The sequence below is a fragment of the Myzus persicae genome, unplaced genomic scaffold (genome assembly GCF_001856785.1).
Source record: "Myzus persicae strain clone G006 unplaced genomic scaffold, MPER_G0061.0, whole genome shotgun sequence".
Taxonomy (NCBI): domain Eukaryota; kingdom Metazoa; phylum Arthropoda; class Insecta; order Hemiptera; family Aphididae; genus Myzus; species Myzus persicae.
In genome coordinates, this window is record NW_019100482.1 from 82865 (window position 1) to 105793 (window position 22929).

The 22929-nt window shown below is 30.2% G+C and overlaps 4 protein-coding genes across 8 annotated transcripts; 1 reads left to right on the plus strand and 3 right to left on the minus strand.

Moving 5' to 3' along the window:
- Positions 1 to 8965: 8965 nt before the first annotated feature.
- Positions 8966 to 13606, minus strand: LOC111027257 (60S acidic ribosomal protein P2-like). Its single transcript, XM_022305561.1, has 5 exons — positions 13474 to 13606; positions 10888 to 11057; positions 9804 to 9893; positions 9645 to 9730; positions 8966 to 9030 (listed from the first exon to the last, which is right to left on the minus strand). The coding sequence occupies exons 2-4, from the start codon at positions 11054 to 11056 to the stop codon at positions 9654 to 9656; spliced, it is 336 nt and encodes a 111-aa protein (XP_022161253.1). The 5' UTR covers position 11057; positions 13474 to 13606; the 3' UTR covers positions 8966 to 9030; positions 9645 to 9653.
- Positions 13607 to 13741: 135 nt separating this feature from the next.
- Positions 13742 to 15258, plus strand: LOC111027218 (60S ribosomal protein L19). Its single transcript, XM_022305490.1, has 5 exons — positions 13742 to 13874; positions 14395 to 14501; positions 14567 to 14730; positions 14801 to 14991; positions 15055 to 15258. The coding sequence occupies exons 1-5, from the start codon at positions 13870 to 13872 to the stop codon at positions 15194 to 15196; spliced, it is 609 nt and encodes a 202-aa protein (XP_022161182.1). The 5' UTR covers positions 13742 to 13869; the 3' UTR covers positions 15197 to 15258.
- A 1736-nt stretch (positions 15259 to 16994) lies between these two features.
- Positions 16995 to 20409, minus strand: LOC111027243 (mitochondrial import inner membrane translocase subunit Tim16). 3 transcript variants are annotated; one of them, XM_022305549.1, is made up of 3 exons: positions 20053 to 20409; positions 18373 to 18534; positions 16995 to 17727 (listed from the first exon to the last, which is right to left on the minus strand). In XM_022305549.1, exons 1-2 carry the CDS (start codon positions 20255 to 20257, stop codon positions 18383 to 18385), a joined length of 357 nt encoding a protein of 118 aa, XP_022161241.1. In that variant the 5' UTR covers positions 20258 to 20409; the 3' UTR covers positions 16995 to 17727; positions 18373 to 18382. The 3 variants fall into 3 exon arrangements, with proteins under 3 accessions (XP_022161241.1, XP_022161233.1, XP_022161223.1); XM_022305541.1 differs by having other exon boundaries at positions 18369 to 18534; XM_022305531.1 differs by lacking the exon at positions 16995 to 17727 and having other exon boundaries at positions 18333 to 18534.
- Positions 20225 to 21920, minus strand: LOC111027226. 3 transcript variants are annotated; one of them, XM_022305510.1, is made up of 5 exons: positions 21518 to 21919; positions 21240 to 21435; positions 21038 to 21142; positions 20773 to 20887; positions 20225 to 20332 (listed from the first exon to the last, which is right to left on the minus strand). In XM_022305510.1, the coding sequence occupies exons 1-5, from the start codon at positions 21586 to 21588 to the stop codon at positions 20313 to 20315; spliced, it is 507 nt and encodes a 168-aa protein (XP_022161202.1). In that variant the 5' UTR covers positions 21589 to 21919; the 3' UTR covers positions 20225 to 20312. The 3 variants fall into 3 exon arrangements, with proteins under 3 accessions (XP_022161202.1, XP_022161211.1, XP_022161194.1); XM_022305519.1 differs by having other exon boundaries at positions 20244 to 20332; positions 20780 to 20887; positions 21518 to 21920; XM_022305502.1 differs by lacking the exon at positions 20225 to 20332 and having other exon boundaries at positions 20348 to 20887; positions 21518 to 21920.
- Positions 21921 to 22929: the final 1009 nt, after the last annotated feature.

Here is a 22929-nt window from a genome sequence, read left to right on the forward strand (position 1 = left end):
GCGGCCGGACGCACGCCGAGCCACCAGAGGGTCTCGCGTGTCACTGCGACCGAGCGCACTACGCCCGTGAAACGCGTCGCGCCGTGGGTGGTCGGGGAACGTGTTCGGGCGACATACCGCCGTGCACCTTCCGGGCTCTTTCCCGCATCCTCCCCTCCTATCCGTCGCCGTCTTCCAACCGACGTCACTTGCCCAAGGGGGCTTGAACTACTGGGAGCTGCGGACGGTGGTATCGCATCGCCAGCAACATAACACTCGGGAAATACGTTTTATGCGTTTCCAGCCGGCGGATAGTCTACTCCTGCGGGGGGAAACGCATTTCCCGGGTGCTGCTGACGGGTCCATCACCCAACCGACCAGCTCTCCAAAACTGTTCATTACTGCCATGCCTCTGGCCGGCTCAATATCTTCACATAACACTCCAGGCTGCACTTGTACTTCGTCGTGTGGTCCATTTTCGGAAATCGGGGTGGGATCGACAGGCCCCAACTCCGAGGACGGGGCGTCGCCACCCGACGGCGTACTGGCCAACGAAATTATCGATTCCACGGCTTCAATGACGGCATCGCCTTTTTTCAGGCTTGTGACGTCGAGAGGTGCGTCCTCAGGGTCCGGAGTGGGATCGACAAGCTCCGGGTCTTGGGACAGCGGCGCGTCGCCGCTCGACGATTGATCACCGGCCAAGAAAATTGGCTCCTCGGATTGTTTGGCCTTTTCGTCGTCTCTCATCTGTACTGCGTCTCCGATTGGTGGGGCGTCTCCAAGTGGTGCTTGTTCGGGAGCCGGAGTGAACTCTACGGGCTCTGGATCTGGCGACAGCGCGTCGACACTCGAAGTCGATTCACCATCGATAGCGGACAGGAGTGCAGCTACGACTCGTACTAGGTTTTCGTCATTTTCGTCATCATAATGGCCACTCATAATGCCCACAACGATTTCTTCGAGAATTTCGAGTAGTGTGGCATTTATAGCGTTGATGTTTTGTGCCATTTTTTTACGTGTGCGTAAATAGTGTATAGTGGTTAAATTGAGAATTGCTAATGAAATAAATACATAACTTCCAAAACAAAGACCGGTGAATTCGAAAATCTCCCAGACGACGACGACTTGTGTTACTAGCCAGCAAGTACGTTCATCGGTCCCATCGGCACGCAGCCTTAGAATTTTAAGCTTGTTTATTTTCCAAAAGGCCATTATTATTATTATTATTTTTTTTTTTTTTTATTAAGAAAAAACAAAAACCCTCGGCAGCAAGGCCATTGGGATATATAATAATAATAATAATAATAATAATATTTATTTAAATTTCATTTCACAAATATACAAAGAAAATATAACACTAGGAAAGTTTGAAATGATGATGACTCCAAAAGCAAAGCTTGTGAAGGAGACACAGAGTTCTATAATTAATTACATAATTGTCAAAAATTATAACTAAAACCTGTTTAAATATAAGAGTGTACAGTATGTTTAAGTAAAAAAACTAAAAAAGAGATAAAGAAAAGAACATAGCATAACATAGCACATAACATAACAAGTAAATAAACTATTATATAATTAAAAAAATTACTAATTTTAAATACATAATAATATTGTATCCTATATATATTTTAAATTTACGATAGAGATTTAATCTTAGCAATAATATATTTTTTATAACTATTAAAACTATTATAGTTGCTGATGTTAATCCCTAATATATTACAAATTTCGATGCTAATATTAAAAGGGTCTCTTTTACCAAATTCTATTTACACTTTCTTAGTTTAAAAACATTATTTTCAACTTGACGAGTATGATAATTATGTGTAAAAGAAACTGCACTACGCCTCATATGATATAAATTTAGTAAAATTTCCTTAGCATGTAGTTGTTTTAGCGTTTTTAGGTTATAATTTTTAAAAAGTATGTCAGTACTTGTTCTATGAGGTTTATTAAATGAAATTCTTATCAAGGAATTTATTGTAGTTTCTAATATTTTTAAATGTACTTCATATGCACCACCCCACGCAGATATTCCATAAGAATAAACAGATTGAGCTAGGGCACATAAAACCATACGCATTATGCTTGGCAATAAGAATCTACTAAGTCCTTGAATTTACTGTACATACATCTTACTTTTTTAATTAATTCATTAATGTGCAAGTTCCACTTTAAGAATCTATCAAAAACTATTCCAAGGTGTTTAATTGAATCGGCGGATTTTAAAGAGGTACAGTTACAGGTAGTATTAATAGTTAGACAGCCTATACAATTTGAGTCATGTATTTTGATACAATCATAAACGTTAAACATATTAGCCTTAGAAATTGAAAAAGAGATACAGGTAGTTTTATTAAAATTTATCTCCAGAGAGTTTGCAATAAACCATTTGTTAATAACTGACATTATATTAGTTGATTTGGAGATTAAATTTGATTTATCTCGATCACTTACTATAAGCGTAGTGTCATCAGCAAAACAAAAAATTTGAGCTTCACAATTTAAAAGAAGTAAATCATTAATATAAATAATGAATAATAGTGGACCAACTACTGTACCCTGTGGAACACCATATACTTAACACTCTTATAGTTACTAAAAATATTGTTTACTCGAACTTGTTGATGACGATTTGATAGAAAGCTCTCAATTAAGTTTTTAGCAACACCCCTTATACCATATTTGTCTAATTTGGAAAGTAAAATTTCATGGTCAACACAATCGAACGCTTTTTTGACATATAGAAAAATGCCAAGTACTTTATTTCCATCATCTAACTTGTTATTAATACAGCTAACAAGAGTTTGCACAGCTTTAGAAGTGCCTTTATTATTTCTAAAACCAAATTGATTATCAGAAAAAACAAATGATTGCTCTAGAAAGTTATTCAAACTAGTTTTAATACATTTTTCCAAAATTTTCGACAGTGTAAAAGTTAATGAAATGGGGCGATAGTTTGAGCAAATATTTTTATCACCACTTTTAAATAATGGAACAATAAGAGTTTGTTGAAAAATATTCGGGAAAGATCCCATAACAAGTGCTAAATTGAAAATATGTTCAGAGGAATCATTATATAATCCGATATTTGTTTTAAGATAAAATTAGATAGTCCATTTCTGTTGAACGAGGTTTTATCTTTACTATTTAAAGTATAATTTTTAATTTCCTCTTTGGTTATAGGCTCAAGGAACAAAGAATTTGGATTTTTTACACTACTGAGATATTTCAAATAATCCGTTTTATTGGTTTTAATGCTATTAGCAATGTTTTCACTAACAGTTGCAAAAAAGAATTAAATTCATTGGCTATGTCTTGATTATTGATTATTACATTATTGTATTTGTTTAGTAAAGTAGGTATATTAATTTGTTTATTATTTTTAGTTTTATCTAATGATTCATTAATAACCTCCCAAACCATTCTTGTGTTTCCTTTTTTTTCATTAAGTTTATTTAAATAATACAAATTTTTCGCTAGTTTTATTACATTTGTTAGTATATTCCTATATTTTTTATACTCAAGTTTCAAATTGATATTAAATGGTTGTTTTTTTAATTTATTAAAAAGTTTATCTCTATGATGTATAGAGATAACTAGACCAGAACTAATCCAATTTTTTAATTTAACTTTTTTATTTGTGTAGTGAACTATTTTATCGGATTTTGATGAGTTAATTAAGTTATCAAGAATATCGAAAAACGTACTAGCAGATAAATTGACATCACGGGTATTTAGAACATCTGTCCATTTTTCTAATTTACATTTATTCTTAAGCGACTTTAGCTGCACATAATCTATATTTTTAGTATTTACCTTATTATCATTGTCTGCGTTAGCATTGGTTTTATAAAAAATTATCATTGTACTGTAATGGTCAGTTATATTATTGTTATAGACATACCCGTTTACTACATCATAAACATTAGCACTTTTAAAGAATATGTGATCTATACAAGAAGTAGAGTTATTTAATATGTTATTCCTAGTAATCTCATTTATGCACGACTTAAAACCATATGAACTAAGAATATTTTGATATTTAACTGAATAAAAATTCATAACGTGCAAATTAATATTAATGTCACCACAAAAAATATGAGGTATTTTGTTATTTAAAGCAATTAGATAATCTTCAAAACTCTCTATAAAAAGTTTTTGATCTAAGCTAGGTGACCGATATACACATGTTAAATTTAAATTATCATTATTGTTAGAAAAGTTTATACTTAAAGAGCTACAGAAATCAAGTTTCCCTAAAACTACAGAATTGACCTGAATTGAACTATTAATATATACTGATATTCCATCAGACTTATTTAATTTGCTATAATAGTTATAATTATCATACCCATCAATATAGTAATCTAATTTATTATCCGCAGCTAGCCAAGTTTCATATAAACAAATGACATCAAACTTGGTTTTACACGAATCTAAAAATACAAGAAGTTCATCAAAATGTTTACTTAAGCTACGTATATTCATACTAAAGACCGAAAAATTATTATTAGTGTAAACAATTTCATTAAGATTGTAGATATTTTTTATATTATATTTAAGCTCATTATCTACATTCAAAAAATCAAAATTAGAATTTTTACTCATTACAAGAGAAATTAATTAATACAAAGTATAAAATTACCTTAATCTAAATAACTATAGAATAGTTAAGCTTCCCATAAAGCAGTAATGCTTTTATTTACGTCTAATTGTTGCAGTATTTCAATGTTGGAGATTTTATATATATTATTGAATTATTATATTTATTTATTGAATATATTATAATAATGTTACGTAATGTTATGTACTTATGTAGTGTTAGAAAAAAAAAACAAAAAACAAAAAAAAAAAAAGACAAAAGAATAAAAAATGATTATTTAATGTGTATGGTTATTAGATAAGTTTGAGCAAACCAGACTGTTGAAGGAAGGCTATATTGGAGACTGGTAGGTTAGGTCCGAGGCTTTATATTATTATTATTATTGATAGGTATATTTTAATATTTTAGAGAGGGTTTCTAGAATTTTGATTTGTATTATTCTGTACTCCATTTATACTTTTAGGTGGTCTATTTTCGGTATATATATAAATATATAAGGAATTTTGCTTTTTATAATTTAATTACATATACACGGACACACGTTTTTTTCGAATTGTAGTATACCTATCTCTCGATGGCGCAAAAAGATCTATCAACAATTAACACTATTTTTAATCACTTTATTCAATAATAAAACAAACACACAAAAATACGGGTCTCTATGAATCGCTTACAAAATATATCCGTCTCTCATTCGAAACCCGCACTGTCCTCCTATTGTCGTGCTTACGTCCTTAAATATTATTTTACAAGGCGCTGCCTCAGCGGCTCAGCTCATTTGCCTAATATTACACAATTTAAACATTTAACTAAAATGATCAATATTTTTCCCATTATTATTTGTTGGCACATCGCACATGCCACATACAACAGAATGTTATACATTTGATACGTGGGCGATGAATAAGTGCACATTTAGTACCATTATAATATTATGTTATAACTTATAATTTAAATAATGGATGGCACCTTAACCTATTATAGTTATTATGGATATAATATCTGTAATGTAAATGGTAAAATCTACCTATATCTTATGCAGGTACAATAAAGAGCCAAAATAAATCCTTCGAATTTGGGGCAATATACCTACGTTCCTGCAAACCATAGTATTATATACTCAAACCAGGGAAAGTTAATAACAATTATTAACTGAGTTAAGTTAACTAGATATAAAACATTTTAAAAAGTTTAAAGTTATTACTTATTCTATTTTTTTTTTTTACTCAGTTAAGTTATATAGCAACTTACAATCAAATTATTAACTTAAATCAAGATTTTTATTTTTATTTTTTTAATACATAAATAGCGAGTAATATGGTTTAAAATAATACAAAGTAAATGTTTATGCAGTATGTATCATCAATAATAATTGTATTATATTTATATTTAATAACCTATTTATAAACTTACGTAGGTAACTTAAATTTAACTGAAAGTAACTCGTTATTTATTAAGTTAACATCAATAAAAATCAGTTAAGTTAAAAATTAAATTTTAAAAAGTTAAAATTACCTTAACTTTAACTTTTTAACTAGTTTATACCCAGGCTTGATACTTACAAGTTATACTACCTTAGTTACCTACTCTATAGTCATCATGTGCTTTAGGTATACAAGCCACAAACCATCGCTCGTGAACACAATGACCATTCCTATACCGCGCTTGCTCGGTGACGTGTGAGAGGTGGAACATGGCGAAGTATATAGTTTGTTCTTGGCTCTTTCATAAAAAATATTCAACTAATTCGAAAAATTACTACAAATTTATAGTTTTTTAATCTAATAATGTTTTTCAACATGCTGTGATCATTTTTTATTTTGCCCCCCACACTATTTATAAATGTATCAATTATTTTTATACTATGATGTACTATTAGGTAATAGGTCCACCGAACATTAAATTTGCCTACATTCGTTAAATATAATATTCTTCTTCGTTTCACTGTGACTTTGTCACATGGGATCGGTATTTTTATAATGAAACATATATAGATGACAGATATCACTAAAGCTGCTGTCCCCAAAGCACGAATACTTGCAGGATTTAAGAGTAGGTGTTTATATGACGTGTCAAAGTTCACCCGGTCGATGGATATATTTTTTCCATTTTCCTAAAATTGAGAAATCGTAATTGATATTTTATAAATTTACTCTAAGACTCTATACCTATGCACCCTATAACTTACCTATTTTAAATATTTTAGATCACTTATATCCGCCGACTTAACTCTTGTAGTTTGTTGAATGAACTTACTGACTACTGTACGTCTGTACATTAATAAACCGAGTTTGGTCTAAAACGAATGATAGCAAAATAATAACTAGTTTCTTTAAATTTTTTGGGGCTATGCCTTCAATAAAAAATTATATTTTTTCTAGACTACTGAGGAGGGGGGGGAGATTAATAAGTTCCTATACGAATATAAAAATGAGATTTGCAAATAAGTTCCTGTAAGATAAAAAAAGGTATACGTATGTAAGGTCCTATACGCAAAAAAAAATATTATTATACATCAATTTTGTATATTTTTGAAGTAGTTAATAAAATTCCAAATTTTATATAACTAGTAGAAACAATACTAGTTTAGCAACCTGTTAATATTTTGAGCTTTTTTTTTCCAAAATATGCGTTTAAAACCACTCCGACGTCCCTGGCGATATCACTTATGAACCAATGTAACATGTTCAAAACCTAGTATACTACAATATTTATTGAACGATTGCTCAGGTAAGAGTAAATATTATAGTTAACTGCGCAATAGTACGCCATCTGTCATTATGAAACTTCCAACTGCTATAACTTCTATATAATTCTGACTTCGCCATCGTCTTCGGTATGACTACCTAACATAAGTTTAATATTTAAAAAAATTACAAAAAAAGGGTGTCCGGTAAAGTAATCAATGCTTTTACATTGTAAAATATTTTATCAACTAAAGAGGAACAACAATTGGTCAGTTTTTTGAAAAAGAAACCCAATGTAGGTAATATAGTGTACGAGCATGCACAACTCATATAAGCTCTTCGCTTCCACATATCGTCATTACGGCTGTAGATACTAGATAATATCTTCTGTCCATGCACGAGAACTCGAGAACTTTATTTTCAGTATGTGTACCTAATTTTGGAAGGTTGTAAGTTGTACCGAGTGATCTATTTACTTAGTAACTTCTGAATTTATATCTAAATTATTAATTCAATTATTTTAATCATATTTTTGTTACCTTATTATTATTATTCCATAAATTAATGTTCAAATCATGACCAAGTATAAAAAGTGGGAAAGCTGAACTCTGAGTCAACTTCATGAGAAATTCAGATGTTGAATCAGTTTAATGAATTCAATTCTATTAGATTTAAAATAATATTGGTTTGAACCCTGAAACCCTTTAAAATGTGTTAAGAATTTATACTTTTAGAAAAACCCATTCAAAACTGAACCAGGTGGCTGATGAACATCGGCACTGTGAATGGTATTAAGTTGTACTTTGTAAGCCAAGAAAATTATACGATAAATTATTAGAACAATTACAAAGCATAGAAAAATAGTTTTGTGTAAGATAAAGCATAACGTAACATGTAATACCAATACTTCAGTTTAATGTAACCAAAATATCTTTGTTGTGTCAATTGTTTTAAATTTGTTATTTGTTCATTAAATTTGTGTTTAAAGCCTCATCTAATTCTTTTATTTACACTTAATTCAAATGTTTTGAAGAATAAGTTTATGTAAATTATTTGTTTCTTAGAGTTTAGTTATATTGTTTTTACTTTAAAGTAACTCAACTTTTAAGGACTAGTTTCAGAAAGATATCTATTTTTTTCTGTAATATTGTAATCACCTATTCTTGTGGAACTGTATAAATATTAAGTAATTGTGACACAACATAAACTAACTATGAAAATATATATACATTTTATTTTGTTAAAAATATTCAGGTACCTATAGTTAAGTAATATCTTAGCTATTATTTTTATCCATTCAACTTATACCAATAGACCTTGTTTAAAAGTTAATCTTCTACATAATATATAAAAGTGGGCATATATTTCAGAACATGGACAATTTCAACTAATGTGGAATGTATTGTCACACTCTATATCACCTAAATTAACTTAGATCTAAAGAGTAATTGATATTGATTTTCTAAATTGATTTAAAAAGCACTTTACTAAAATGAAAGCTCAGAACAATTTGAAAATAATAATGAACTTGATACAGTCATTCGAACCCAATAGTATATTAATTAAGCCATTTAAATATTTTATTGTTAGATTTTCAGCTAAATCCAAACAAAATTTCAACAGTTCGTTTGACCAATCAATTACACAGGATAACTTGGAAAGGATAATAAGGTTTTAAAAACTATTCAAATAAAAAATTAAAATATTTGTTTTATTGAACCATCAGTTTTTGAAATACAAAAAATCCAGAAGAACCTGAAAAATAAAACATTGTTAGAACCATAGGTTGAATGTTTGCTAAATTTAATTTTTCAATTTTTATTTTACTAAAATAAGCTTAAGGCAGAAAGTGAATGCATTAAAAAAAATTATGTATTTTTAATAAATGTACAAATTTGCCTAATAGAGCCAATATATATTTTTATATAGACCATCTCAATCAAATTTATAATTTCTTTAGCACACCCTTAGGAAGGTTAATGTTATAAAGCAATAACCCGCTGGAGCCTGCATTACTAAAAAAAGTATATTATATTTTGTTAAATGTACAAATTTGCCTAATAGAGCCAATATATATTTTTATATAGACCATCTCAATCAAATTTATAATTTCTTTAGCACACCCTTAGGAAGGCTAATGTTATCAAACAATAACCCGCTGGAGCCTGCATTACTAATAAAGTTTATCATATTTTGCTAAATGTAAAAATTTGCCTAATAGAGCCAATATATATTTTTATATAGACCATCTCAATCAAATGAAGATTTCTTTAGTACACCCTTAGGAAGGCTAATGTTATTAAGCAATAACCCGCTGGAGCCTGCTTTACTTTAGGTTGTTAAAATAAATGTATAGGTGTAACACTTACATCTTAATCTTAGTTGAATAGTCCAAAGCCCATATCATCATCAGATTCATTATCGGATTCTTCTTTCTTTTCCTCTTTCTTGGAGGCTATTATAATAAAAATAAGATATATTTAATATTTCATGATAAAACAAATTTAATTATTATGAAAGAAACTCACCTTTTTCTTCAGCTGCTGGGGCTGCTGATGCAGCACCTGCAGGTGCTGCTACGGCTGCACCAGTAGGCACGCTTGCTAATTTAGACCTACCTATATATAGAAAAAAAATGATTAAGTACCAATCATATATATATATCAATATATTATAATTTAAGCCTGCCAAGGAGGGTATTATTTCCAGCATGTAGGCCAATAATAAAAAACAATTTATACTTCCAATTTAGGCCCAAATTATAATTTTAAAAAATATTTTAATTCCTTATTCTTTTACCTAGGTTATGTAGGAAAAGGATTTTCGATTTTTGTTAACACTTAAGTAAAAGTGAATTTTAACAAAAATATATAAAAATATATATTATTGTATATATATATATTTATTTAGTAATATACTAATTAAACAATACAAAAGTAGAAAATCCATTTCCAAGAAGGGAATAAGGCATTCAAATATTTTCAAAATTAAAATCGTGCTTTTGGTAGGTACTGGGTGAATTTTTCTACATCTTTTTGGGACTTAAGTGATGTAACTTTGGGTCACAAAAAAGTGTTGTGTGACTGAGAGTACGTACTAGACAGATATTCAAGAATCTAAGCTGTTTATCTTTAATCACATAAAAAGTTCTGGGAACTCATGCTCGCTAATGATCAGATGATCAGTCACACATCACTCACTATGGATATAAGATATCACTTAAATGTGATGCCTAAAAAATGGTTTGCTTTCAACAGCCATATAACTTATATTTTGGGAGAAAAAATTATTACTATTATAATGTCAAAATAAAAGTTATTTCAAGAACAAATTTTTAACACTTCCTAAAGAATAATTCTTAAAATTAAAATGATAAATAATTTTTATCAAACCATTAATTTTGAATAGAATAATAGTATCAATCTTCAGATAAAATTAAAATTAATATAATGCATTAAGTTGACTAATATAATTTAAGATATATTATAAAATAAACCTAAATTTTACATAATACAAGTATCAAAAAATAACTCAAGAGTCTAGATGTCTAAATAGAAATGGTAAGTTTGTTTAATTATTTTCAATGAATTAAAAAACATCAGTAATATTTACCACTTTCGATAACTTCATCAACATTCTTTCCTTTCAGTTCTTTGACAATGAGACTAACTTTAGCAGAGTCAGATTCAATACCAACGGAACTAAGGATTTTTTCAATTTCATCACTGGTTGGTTCTTTTCCACTGAAGGAAGCTAACAGATATGCAGCCACGTAACGCATTCTATAATATAATAATAATAAATGATTACAATTGAGAATATTTGTAACATTTTAAATAAACAAACACAATTTGTAAATATCCCTTCCTCATGAAATTGATCATCAAAATAATATTAGATGAGAGATGGTATTAAAATGAATCATAATTAGTAAAAACAAATCATCAATTAGTACCTACAATTAAGAAGAATATGAGTTAATAGAATATAAATAAATCTTAATAATGTACAGATGGGCTTGAAGGCTTGTTGCTATAAAGCAATGTCCCCGGACATCCGTTTAATCTACTGTTGCAGTAAGTTACCAATTTCTGATCCGAGATATTTATATTGAAACATTCAATCAGATAAGTCTGCCAAATACAAGTAATACATAAGTATGATATGTCCACATTAAAAATAGTTTAGTTGTATTCTTATTTTATTGGAATAAAATAACAAAAATGAAACTAATAATTTAAATTGCAGTCAGGAAATAGTACTCATCAATTGTTATCAGCCGAAAGATGGTATTAAAATTATTCATCATTAGCAAAAATCAAATCCATTCATTTAGGACAATAAAGGTGCATCATATGATTTTTTTAGAATATAAAATAAATCTTAATTGTACAGATGGGCTTGAAGGCTTGTTGCTACAAAGCAATGTCCCCGGACATCCGTTTAATCTACTGTTGCAGTAAGTTACCAATTTCTGATCCGAGATATTTATATAGAAACATTCAATCAGATAAGTCTGCCAAATACAAGTAAAATATAAGTATGATATGTCTACATTAAAAATAGTTTAGTTGTATTCTTATTTTATTGGAATAAAATAACAAAAATGAAACTAATAATTTAAATTGCAGTCAGGAAATAGTACTCATCAATTGTTATCAGCCGAAAGATGGTATTAAAATTATTCATCATTAGCAAAAATCAAATCCATTCATTTAGGACAATAAAGGTGCATCATATGATTTTTAGAATATAAAATAAACGTAATGTACAGATGGGCTTGAAGGCTTGTTACTACAAAGCAATGTCCCCGGACATCCGTTTAATCTACTGTTGCAGTAAGTTACCATTTTCTGATCTGAGATATTTATATTGAAATATTCAATCAGATAAGTCTGCTAAACATACTATTATCATATTGTCCTAAGGACATGTACAGAATTAAATATATCTCAATATCTAATGGAACAAGTAAAAAACAACATTCATCACTCATTGTTTTAAATTATGTTACAGAATGAAGCAACTTCAAATATGTTGATTAAATGTACTACATTATAAACCATAAAAATCAATCAATTTACTTCAGAACACACATTAGCATCAGGTTTCAGACCCGAAAGATGGTATTAAAATATAGTGAATCATCATGAGAAATTTGATTGAGTGAACAATTACTGACAGGTATTAGGTAATAAGTTGACGTCAAGATTCAAACTTGAAAAATGATAAATAAAAATATTGTCTTCGTTAATTAGGTAGTATTTAATAGGTACTACCAGAACATACATATTTACAATTAATATGTTTAAATTAGGTAATTTATTTTTTAAATATTGACCATAATTGTTAATTTGTTTGCTTTTTTTATTTTTAGAAGAAAATATACAATCTACATCTAAGACATAAAAAGAATATGTACATAAATTTGAAAGAAGAAGCAACCCCACTGATGAAACTTTCATCTTGGTTTATCGTAGCGATTTAGTTATATGTTATCATCATAAACAAAAAGGGTGATATTTTATCATCATATACACATTCACATTTAAGGATAGACTAAATTATGACTTATGAGCGAGAACAGCAGAATATACATATTTATAATTTGAATCAATTAGATTGAGAGGTACCTGGGACTTGACCAAAGTACCTATTTCGAATTTAAAATTAAAGTAGATAGTGTGCATGTTGAAAAATAATTTAATGTAGCATGATGCGATGCAATAGTAAAATTATGAAATACCATTGTCTTCAAAATTGGCACGAGTTTACAAAACAAATATTATGGTCATGTATCAACTTTGATATTAGACATGAAATCGTCGGAAGACTAGTATATACAACACTCCTACGGTCATCATGGTGACATATCTCATCGAAAAACAATATTCATCTTGGAACACAATTCCTGAACGAGTATAGTACACGCTAAATGATTGGAATAAAGTGCTCTGTCGCATACACAATACACTTAGTCTAGTAAAGCAAAAGAACCAGATGCATATTAAATTATGACGACACACTCCGACAAGACAAGATCAAAAATTTGACCATCATTCGGGTACGACGCGTTGACAAACTCGAGTGTAAGACACACAAGAACATTTCGCACGGATCGGATCTACGGTGACAAAGAATATCGACAGTCGAGCGAAATAGTTAACAATATTAATATAAATTACAAATAAAACATACTTTAAGTCTGTTGGACACGAAACGTGTGCTGGAAATGGAAAAATGCGGAAAACGACGAGACGATGAAATTCGTAACTTCGGTGATTGCAAAGTGTTCAGGCCACGGGGTACGGCGCCACGGCGGACGGCGGCATAAAAAAAAGATATAGGTTAAAAAATAAATGCGACCACGGTGACATATATAACCGAATCATGGAGGAGAGTAGACAGGGCGCACGGACCGCTTTCTCATTGGCCCGCGACATTCCTCCATGCTGTTTGAGGTTATAAACACACACATACATCGTATTTCTTTCACTCGCGAACGAGAGAGACTGTCCGAAGTCTCTGTTTCTGATTTCCCGTGTGGCGTTCATTAAACGTCGTTTCGCGTCGCGCTAGGGTCAACTCAGGAAAATGAGGTAAGTTCACCGTTGATATATACAATAACGCTGTAGTTTGTAGTTTATACATTATTCACTGCAATGAGTCGCCCGCCGTCTTGTGTCGTTTGTCGACCATTGTGGTCGTGCCTGGCGGACCCGTGCCACATGTGTGGCCGATGCTTGTCGCACCGAAACCCGCGATTGCTAACATTTATGTCTAGTGCCTTGCCGTGCTGGTTAACGAGCGTGTACGTCGCATTACTATGGTTCGCGGCTACGACGAGTTGAAGGATCGAATCAAACCCTCCTCCCTCATCCCCTCGTAAAAGCTCTTCGTGTTTGGTCGATGGGTGACAAAGTTATACTTATAAGGACCTTCACCTATAAAAAAAACAAGCCCAAACGTCAGTAACATTACATTGGCCATATTTTCTAACCGATATATCCGATATTGCTCTTCGGTCATGTATTCGACCTGGTTCAAAATTAACAGCAAAGTTTTACCAAACTAATATTGTTCTCTAGTTAAAATATTACATTGTTTTTGTCTTTGCAGTTCGTTAAAGCTTCAAAAAAGGCTTGCCGCTTCGGTAATGCGATGCGGTAAGAAGAAGGTATGGTTGGATCCAAATGAAATCAACGAAATTGCCAATACCAATTCCAGTCAGTAATTCAAATCTATATCATATAACAAATAGGTTTACTAATGCTTGTTAAATAAAATTTAGGACAAAATATTCGTAAGTTGATCAAAGATGGTTTGATCATCAAAAAACCAGTAGCTGTACACTCTAGAGCTCGTGCACGTAAAAATGCAGAAGCCAGAAGAAAAGGTCGTCATTGTGGTTTTGGTAAAAGAAAGGGTACTGCTAATGCTCGGACACCTCAAAAAGTATGAACTAAATTTCTTATTTTTTAGTCAAACATTATTACATTCACTAATCTCATTTCCATTTTCATAGGATCTTTGGGTGAAAAGAATGCGAGTATTAAGGCGGTTGCTTAAGAAATACCGTGAAGCAAAAAAAATTGACAACCATCTTTACCATCAGTTATACATGAAGGCTAAGGGTAATGTTTTCAAGAACAAACGTGTATTGATGGAGTTCATTCACAAAAAGAAAGCAGAGAAGGCCCGTGCTAAGATGTTGAGGTATTTTAATAGTTAAAATAATTCTTAAATTATTGCATCATATTTAATTATTTAATTTCTTAGTGATCAAGCTGAAGCTAGACGTCAAAAGGTTAAGGAAGCTAGAAAACGTAAAGAAGCAAGATTTTTACAAAATAGGAAGGAACTTTTGGCTGCATATGCACGAGAAGATGAGAAGGCTGCTGCTGCTGCGGGAAAGAAGTAACCTGTTTTGTAAATGTTTTTATTTTCTAATACAATATTTCTGACCTATTGGAGAATTAAAAATCTTTTTTTTTTGTATGCCTTGATATATCCTTTCAAAATATAATATTTTACTACCGTAGGTTTGTCATTTATCTTTTTAATCAAAGTTTATACTCTGGTTCATAATTCTCATTTGAATCAAAACTTTTTAGATTTAAAAGTAATATAACAACTTAAATTACTAACTTTTTTAACTATTATCCTTAGAAAAAACACTGCTTATGAGAAATGACTTGTCTATAAGCTATTTTAAATAACTATATTTAACCTTTACTATTTAATTTATAACTTGTGTTATAATATTGTGAACTACTAAGTGCTGCTTCTAGAACTTCTTCTGTTTAAACTATATCATATGCATTCAAAACATGAATTGAGTCAATTTACATAGGATATACTGATACCTAAATTTAACAAAAAATAATTCATCAAGTTTATTCAAATAACATTTAAAGTATCGTTTTGGATGTAGAGTTAACAATTTTTGACAAAAAGCAGTGCTACTTTATTTATTTATTAAACAATGTTAGCTATATTGGTACATTATAGAAAAAGTAAAATCCTTTGAGCTGTAATAAATTATGGTTATGTTTGTCTGAGTAAAAAAGCATTCTATAGATGGTCTGCATAATTATAAGAAAATAAAACTGATTCTTTTTTTTCAAATTGAAGATAAATAGTTTTAAGTTGGTCTTGCATCTTGAAGTAGTTTCTAATATTGTAAGTATAAACTAAAGAATAATTCTTTCTAGTGAATATTAGTTATTACATTAATAATTTAAGATACTCGTGGTCCTAAAATTGTACATTTATTACCATTGTGCCTGTTATTTTTTTTACTTAAATATTTGCATTAACTTTAAAATAAACACATGATGTACATTTGTTTTTTTAAGCAAAATATTTTTCTAAATTTGATAAATAATTTTTGTTACTACTAAATTCATAGTTATCGTTAATTAATGAACATTTGACGTTTGGAATTATGGTGGAAACATCCTGATCTTCACTCTAATCCTGTAGTATATTTATAGGATCTTAATGTTTCAAATGATGAGTGTTTTATTAAAATAATTTATTCTTGTAAACATTTAGAAAATACATGTAACGGAAATAAATACCAATACTATTCTTCCTTACGAAATAAAAATATGTTTACTGTCTTTATTATAATATAAAATCATTTACATGATTAGTATTTAAATGGATGCTATTTTAATAATAATGAATGATGTAAAAAACTCACCTTGGGGTGCTAAAACTAGAATATCAGAGTTACGGCAATTTTATCTAATCTAAGTTAGTGGGCATGTATTTAAAAAATTTTTTAATATTTTACTTTTAAAGGCACTCATATTAAAACATTAAATGAACCATATTGGATACCTAGATTATTCACAGGTATATCACCTCACATATAAATATTTTTCATTTTTGCTGATACTAAACTTAAATTTTTGTTATTTTCCGATATTAAACCGTTAAATAATTTAGGACTTCCTGTGTCAGGTAGGTGATAGCTGTATTTTTTATCAGTCTCTTTACTTTTGATATAATGCCTATCGATTATAAAGACACAGAAGATATCTCGCATAAAACTATTCTTTTAAGGTTCTATTAAACTTACAAATAGTTCATTTTGAATCAATTGTACACATGGTTATCTCAATTTAACATATTTTGGAAAACTGAAAACTATACAATTTCCATGTTTATTAATTCCACGTTCAATTTATTGTCAGTTTAATCACATATTGTAGTGTACAGTCTCAATTTATTTAGCAATAAAAACATAATACAAACATCCAATTTAAAGTATTAATACATTTTTCTTCATTTACTATAAAAAAAAAAAACATTACGTTTTAGTTTTTACACAAAAAGTACCTACACTTTAACACAAACAATGAATAAGTTTATATTAAACATTAAAATATATGGTACAATACTTTTAGTTATTTGCTCCTGAGTAACACAAAGATTTTTAGAATGAAGTTAGTTTTAAACAAATATTAAAAGTATTTTTTGTACTTACTTACATTTTTATACAAAAATAATATGAAATTAATGACTACACATCACAAATACTACCATGTTCGTTCCTATTTTAAGACTTATATACTGTTGATTTGAGGAGATTAAAATGGCTTTTGTGGTCATCTACAAGTAACTGCTTTTCTTTATACATTATGTATTTTAACTGGCATAATTATTTGTTGCCAACTTCAAAAAATGTGGTGAATAATTTTTTTACGGTTCTTAATCTAATATTTCAGAACCCTATAATAACTTCACTCATCCACACATTACAGGTAATACTGCACTTAGATTTTATAATTTTTATAAAAACTGTGATCATAATATGATCATGAACTTTTCCCCTTCAACTAATGATTATGATACTATACAAAATTTAACAATCTACCTTTCTTCTAAAATACATCCAATAGATCTGAGAATGTGACACCTGTTGTAGTGTTGTATACCCACCTGAAATTAACATTGGTTGTATATGATAATCAGAGTTCAATACAAAATACTGTAATATTTTGACTTAGTAATAACATGTCAAGTCCAACATAATCCCCAAATCCAGTGCTACCCTTATTAATATCACCAAAACATATCCTCTAACAACAATTGTTCTTGTACACCGCCTCACAGATCAGGCATGGATCCAGAGCAAAGATCTAGGGGGGGGGCACAATTTTTTGTTAATGTAAAATTATAATATTGGAATCGCTGTCCACCAAGAACTAAGATAGGACTATCTTAATTTGTGCACCCCAGAATGATACGTATAATAATATTATATTATATTATCTGACATCTATGTAATTTGAAATGTAGTAATATCAGGATCTGAAGCATTATTAACAAAATTTGGGAAATAATATGTCTGGGGGTGGCCTGGGCCCCAAGCCCCCCCCCCCCCGGATCCTTCCCTGTCACAGATATAGTATTATAAAAAACACTTAACATTTTCAGTTTTGTAGTAAATTATATATTTTGATACAATTGACTAAATATCTAAATTAGAAAAAATTGTTTTTTATTTTATTAATTTTATTTTGTTACAACAATATTATACATGCTTATTAACACATAAAAATAACATTCATATCATTTACCTACTCTAGATTATCTACGCTTTTTCACTTTTATTAGAAATTTCTTTGTCTAGCCGTTCTTTAGCTCTGTATATTTTTGACTGGAGGTAAAATGAACCACCTAGTGATTTGTCATTTATTTTGAATAAATACTCATATCTTTTCTGGATTTCATCTTGTGTCATATCTATAAACACACATAAATATTAATAAGTAACTTCTTCATTATAAATAATTAATTGTAAGTTTAAAAAAGAAATATGGTTATTGTAACTGATAAGTGTTGCATAAAGTTTACACACAATTCTAAAAGTTTTAATAGGATAATTTTTTCAATATGGTGATGCATAGGTACATGAAGTTGGTAAGACAATTATTTATGGGAAAGTATAATTGAAAAATAAATGAATTTCATAAACATCGCGAGTATACTAAAAATTAATTTTTCCATGGCAAAAAAAATAAGCAATATTGTATTTTTAATAAGTGTCCATTTAAAAAATAAAACACATAAACACTTAAAATTAATAATATTGTTACTGTAATCATTGTATAACTAAAAGGTTTTGGAGACGTGACAAATAATAGTAAGTATCTATAACCCGTGCAGAAAGGTGAAATATGGTGTAGATAGGTACGAAGAGAAGTTTGTATAAAAGCCTTTCTTGCCAAACACGATTAAATGCCTGCCAAGAAAGACAGCTGAGAAATTTTTTTTTTGTTTGATGTATGAGGCAATATTGTTTCATCTATGTACTATAATGACGCCAAGAATGTTTATTGAAATTGAGTGTGGGAAAAAATGTTTATCATAGATACTTAGATAAATTCTTTTTAAAAGTACCTATTTCAGGAGAATTTTTAAATAAGTGAGAAGGTTTATCGCTATATAACATGTAAGTGGGAAAATCTGGAGGTTTGTCTGAATTGTAAGTGAATATTATGACAGTGTTTCTAAGTAGGTGAGATGAGTAGCGTTGAACCAGCAAAACAAAAGATGTGACACAAAATTTCATAATCTAACCTGTAACTCTACCAAAATTTTTAATTAACCCTATAGTTCTACTGGGTGGGATATAAGGTAGTCAGAGTAAGTACCTATTCTGTTATAAATGTTAACAAGAATAATAAAATATTTTAGGATAAATGTGCAATTGTATTGGTTGAGTCCGGGAGATTTGTTATTTTGTATATTTTTGATAATATTATTTTAATTATCAGATGATATTATAAACTGTGCAAGAGGAGACATTGAAAGATAATTTAAATAAGCTGATTTTAACAAAAAAGGTGCTAACTACAAATAGGTATGGTTGAGTGGGGTATAAATCCATTTTCAAGATTTGGTCCAAACATATTTGCTGTGTTGAGGTTAGAATTGTCTGGGTGACGTAGATGAGATAATATTTATTTTAATTTTATTTAGGATATCTGTTGCTGCTTTCCATGGTTAACTGCTGAATTAATTGCCATGGTTATATAGTAATAGCTTTGGATTAGATGATGCAAAATCATTGATATTTAGATTACGGTGGATTTCAAAAAAAATAGATTTAGCAAACAGCACGGGTATAACAATGATTGCAGAGGCGACACTTAATCAACGATCACTGCGGGTGTGATCCGTCGACCGTTTTCTATACTATGGTAAAAACAGGACTTCTGTCGTAAGACGAACCCAAAACCAGCAAACGAAGTCATGTACCTTGGACGTTCAATATCTGTTTGGCCTCCTCCAAAGTGATGCCAGCCTTGGCATTGGCCGCGGCATGCGCTGCGCCGGCACGTCCTCCACCAGCCCTGCGAGCAGCCTCCTGGCTTGCAGCGTATTCCTGTTTGAGAGCTTTGGTCAGTGCCTTGCCGACTATTTGAGAGCCGATGATTATTATTTGCACAATATACTTGGCCATGGTTCGAACGTCGTCCCGCGGAAGTGCGGCCTCTCGCTATCACCGCGAACTAAGATTAGTTGGTTATCCTTATCACTGTAGACATACATATATATATAAATATATTGTCGTAATATTATCTATGGTTATCAGTTATCCCATTGACACCGAGATCAGTATATTAACTATATATAGTTATAGATATTATGTGAAAAAAATTCTTTATAATCGTGCACTGCACTGCACGACTATAATAATAGACGACAAAAAAAAAAAAAAACGTTATAAGTGAAATTTCACCTATTTTGTGCATAGGCCATAGAGTTAGAATATACCTCATACCAGTCATACCAGTCGTATTTACTATAATTACTACGTCAAGGCACAGAATAATATAATGGTCAAGGTCTGTACCATAGAGTAATATAGAGAGGCCGTTCCCTATATCGTTCTGAACAACTGTCTGAAGCAAAAGTGGTTTCTAATTTACAGTGTTGTCGCTTACGAGGAAAAAAATATTGTGAAGTATTTATTACGTTTTACCGAGACTTTGTTGTTGGAAAAGGACTCAGAACAAATACTTGATGATGTGTTTAAAATTGATTCATCCAAAAGTGAAACTCCTTCTATTGCATTACTGCTACAAGACAACTGAAAAATACATACAAAATCTTTTTAAATAATATAAATATACTTTTTTCTAAAAATATTGTAGGTTGGTAATTAATTTAATTTTAAATACTATTATTAATTTTTAGTATATTATATTTATCCTTAATGTATGAATACATAGGTACTAACTTTAACTAATTTTCGATCACATTTTAAAATGTTTGAAGAACTATTTGGTTTTGCTTCATAAGTCATAGGATATTTTGTTACAGTTTCATCACACATTTTTTTGGCCTATAACAATATATGTTAATTGAAATAAAATATTTTCGTTATTGAAATTTTAATAATTTTAGTCAAGTAAGTATATTACTCCAAACGATTTACTTACGCCTTTTATACGATTTACAATTATAGATGGATAACTATGCTTATTTAACAGTTTTCTGCTTTTGTCCAACACAAAACACGACTGTTCAAAATGGAGGGAACAAATTACACTAGTCTTAAGCACATTTTCAGGACTCACAGCATTTTCTAATAAGAAGTTATTCCATTTTTCTCGAACACTTTCTTTAGATGGAAACCTATAATTAAACAAATATTTATTTACATAGTATCACTTTACAAATACATTTTTAAATTCAAGATTAATTTTCTAAATCGTACTTATGAAAAGTTATATTTGCTGATTTTGAACTTTTACTAACTGATCTTCCACAAGTTATACAGCTTGGCATGTTTAGTATATTATAATAATATAATAGAAAAAAAACCCAAGAATTCACTAGAACTGTACTAAACTTAAAATTGCAAACATGAAACAATGTATCTGTACTTTTGTAGGCAGTAGGTACTCACGTCTCAACAATAAATTCAAAATTAAAATTAAAAAAAAATATATAATGAAATTATCATGATAAAAGAATATGGAAATTATATTATCACTGATAACATATCTCAGTATGGGTCACTATGACAATCGTACCAAATATTTTACAATAATTTTTTTTTTGTGAACTAATTGACCTGTAAAATAGAATCCACTTTTGCTTCAATATACGGATGGAACGGCCCCTCTATATTACTCTATGGTCTGTACACGTCTACACCTACTAATACATTTAACAGCTGCTGATGCCTGATAGTACACATATCTATGATTAAAACAAGTTCCGGCGCCCCACTCAAATTTGAATTTAACAATCAAGAACCCTAAATTTCTAAATGACCCGTTCAAACTAAGGCAATTTTGACAATTTTTGATACAGAGCACAAAGCTACTACTCACACTCGAGTTTATACGAACATATAAATTATAATTTTATAAATGTTAGTTATTTCTATAATCTATATTTATTGTTTCATTATTTAACTGGGTGAGTTGTGGCTCGCCTGGATGATCAGTTGGCTTCATGATTTTGTTTTTGTTAGTCAATTTCAAATATTCAAATATTCTCACGTACTCACGTTCGTGCCACGAATGAAGTTAATAGGTGGTGTGAGGAAACAACGTTTTTAATGTTTTCATCGTGGGCATGTAAATGAATAATAAATAAATCATATATATCTTTATATGTGTTTGGTTTTGATTTGAAAAGTAGTTGATATAGTATTATATTATATTACCTACGGGCTACGACGTCTGTTGTCTTATACTCACTCGTCCATTTGTGTGTCGTTTGAGTGTTCAATAATTTGATCTGTTCTGGAGCGAAAAAAAGTTATAATAATACTCTCCAGTAATATTGATGTTATGGAAGAACAACCGACGTCCATGATGGCACTTCCAGTGAGTATTCCTTTCCAACCTTTCTTCACTTAGTCGAGTTTCTCCCTACATGCTGTCGGTAAATTAGCTCAGTCCTGGATAGCTGATTGTTTATCTTCATCAATCATTGTGTATTGTCTGTTGTCACTATAACTGTGTGCACTTGACTGATGGCCATTAGTCATTATACACACAGTAAACGGTCACTGGCCGTCATTCAGTCGTAGTTAACATAGGAAACAACTCATTGCTTATTGAATTGGTGCTAGTGTTAAATTCGCGGATAGCATATTTTGTCTTTAATATATTT

Bases quoted from the DNA above. Each gene is read 5' to 3' on its own strand.
- LOC111027243 (XM_022305549.1), bottom strand. From the start codon at position 20,257: ATGGCCAAGTATATTGTGCAAATAATAATCATCGGCTCTCAAATAGTC. The intron at 18,535-20,052 runs GTACATGACTTC...GTGTGTTTATAG, and splicing joins ACAGATATTGAACGTCCAAG to ATATGACACAAGATGAAATC.
- LOC111027218 (XM_022305490.1), top strand. The intron at 14,502-14,566 runs GTCAGTAATTCA...AATAAAATTTAG, and splicing joins AATTGCCAATACCAATTCCA to GACAAAATATTCGTAAGTTG. The intron at 14,992-15,054 runs GTATTTTAATAG...TTAATTTCTTAG, and splicing joins GCCCGTGCTAAGATGTTGAG to TGATCAAGCTGAAGCTAGAC.
- LOC111027257 (XM_022305561.1), bottom strand. From the start codon at position 11,056: ATGCGTTACGTGGCTGCATATCTGTTAGCTTCCTTCAGTGGAAAAGAA. The intron at 9,894-10,887 runs GTAAATATTACT...TTCTATATATAG, and splicing joins TGATGAAGTTATCGAAAGTG to GTAGGTCTAAATTAGCAAGC. The intron at 9,731-9,803 runs GTGAGTTTCTTT...TTATTATAATAG, and splicing joins CCCAGCAGCTGAAGAAAAAG to CCTCCAAGAAAGAGGAAAAG.
- LOC111027226 (XM_022305502.1), bottom strand. From the start codon at position 21,588: ATGCCAAGCTGTATAACTTGTGGAAGATCAGTTAGTAAAAGTTCAAAA. The intron at 21,436-21,517 runs GTACGATTTAGA...GTTTAATTATAG, and splicing joins GCAAATATAACTTTTCATAA to GTTTCCATCTAAAGAAAGTG. The intron at 21,143-21,239 runs GTAAGTAAATCG...ATATTGTTATAG, and splicing joins TTGTAAATCGTATAAAAGGC to GCCAAAAAAATGTGTGATGA.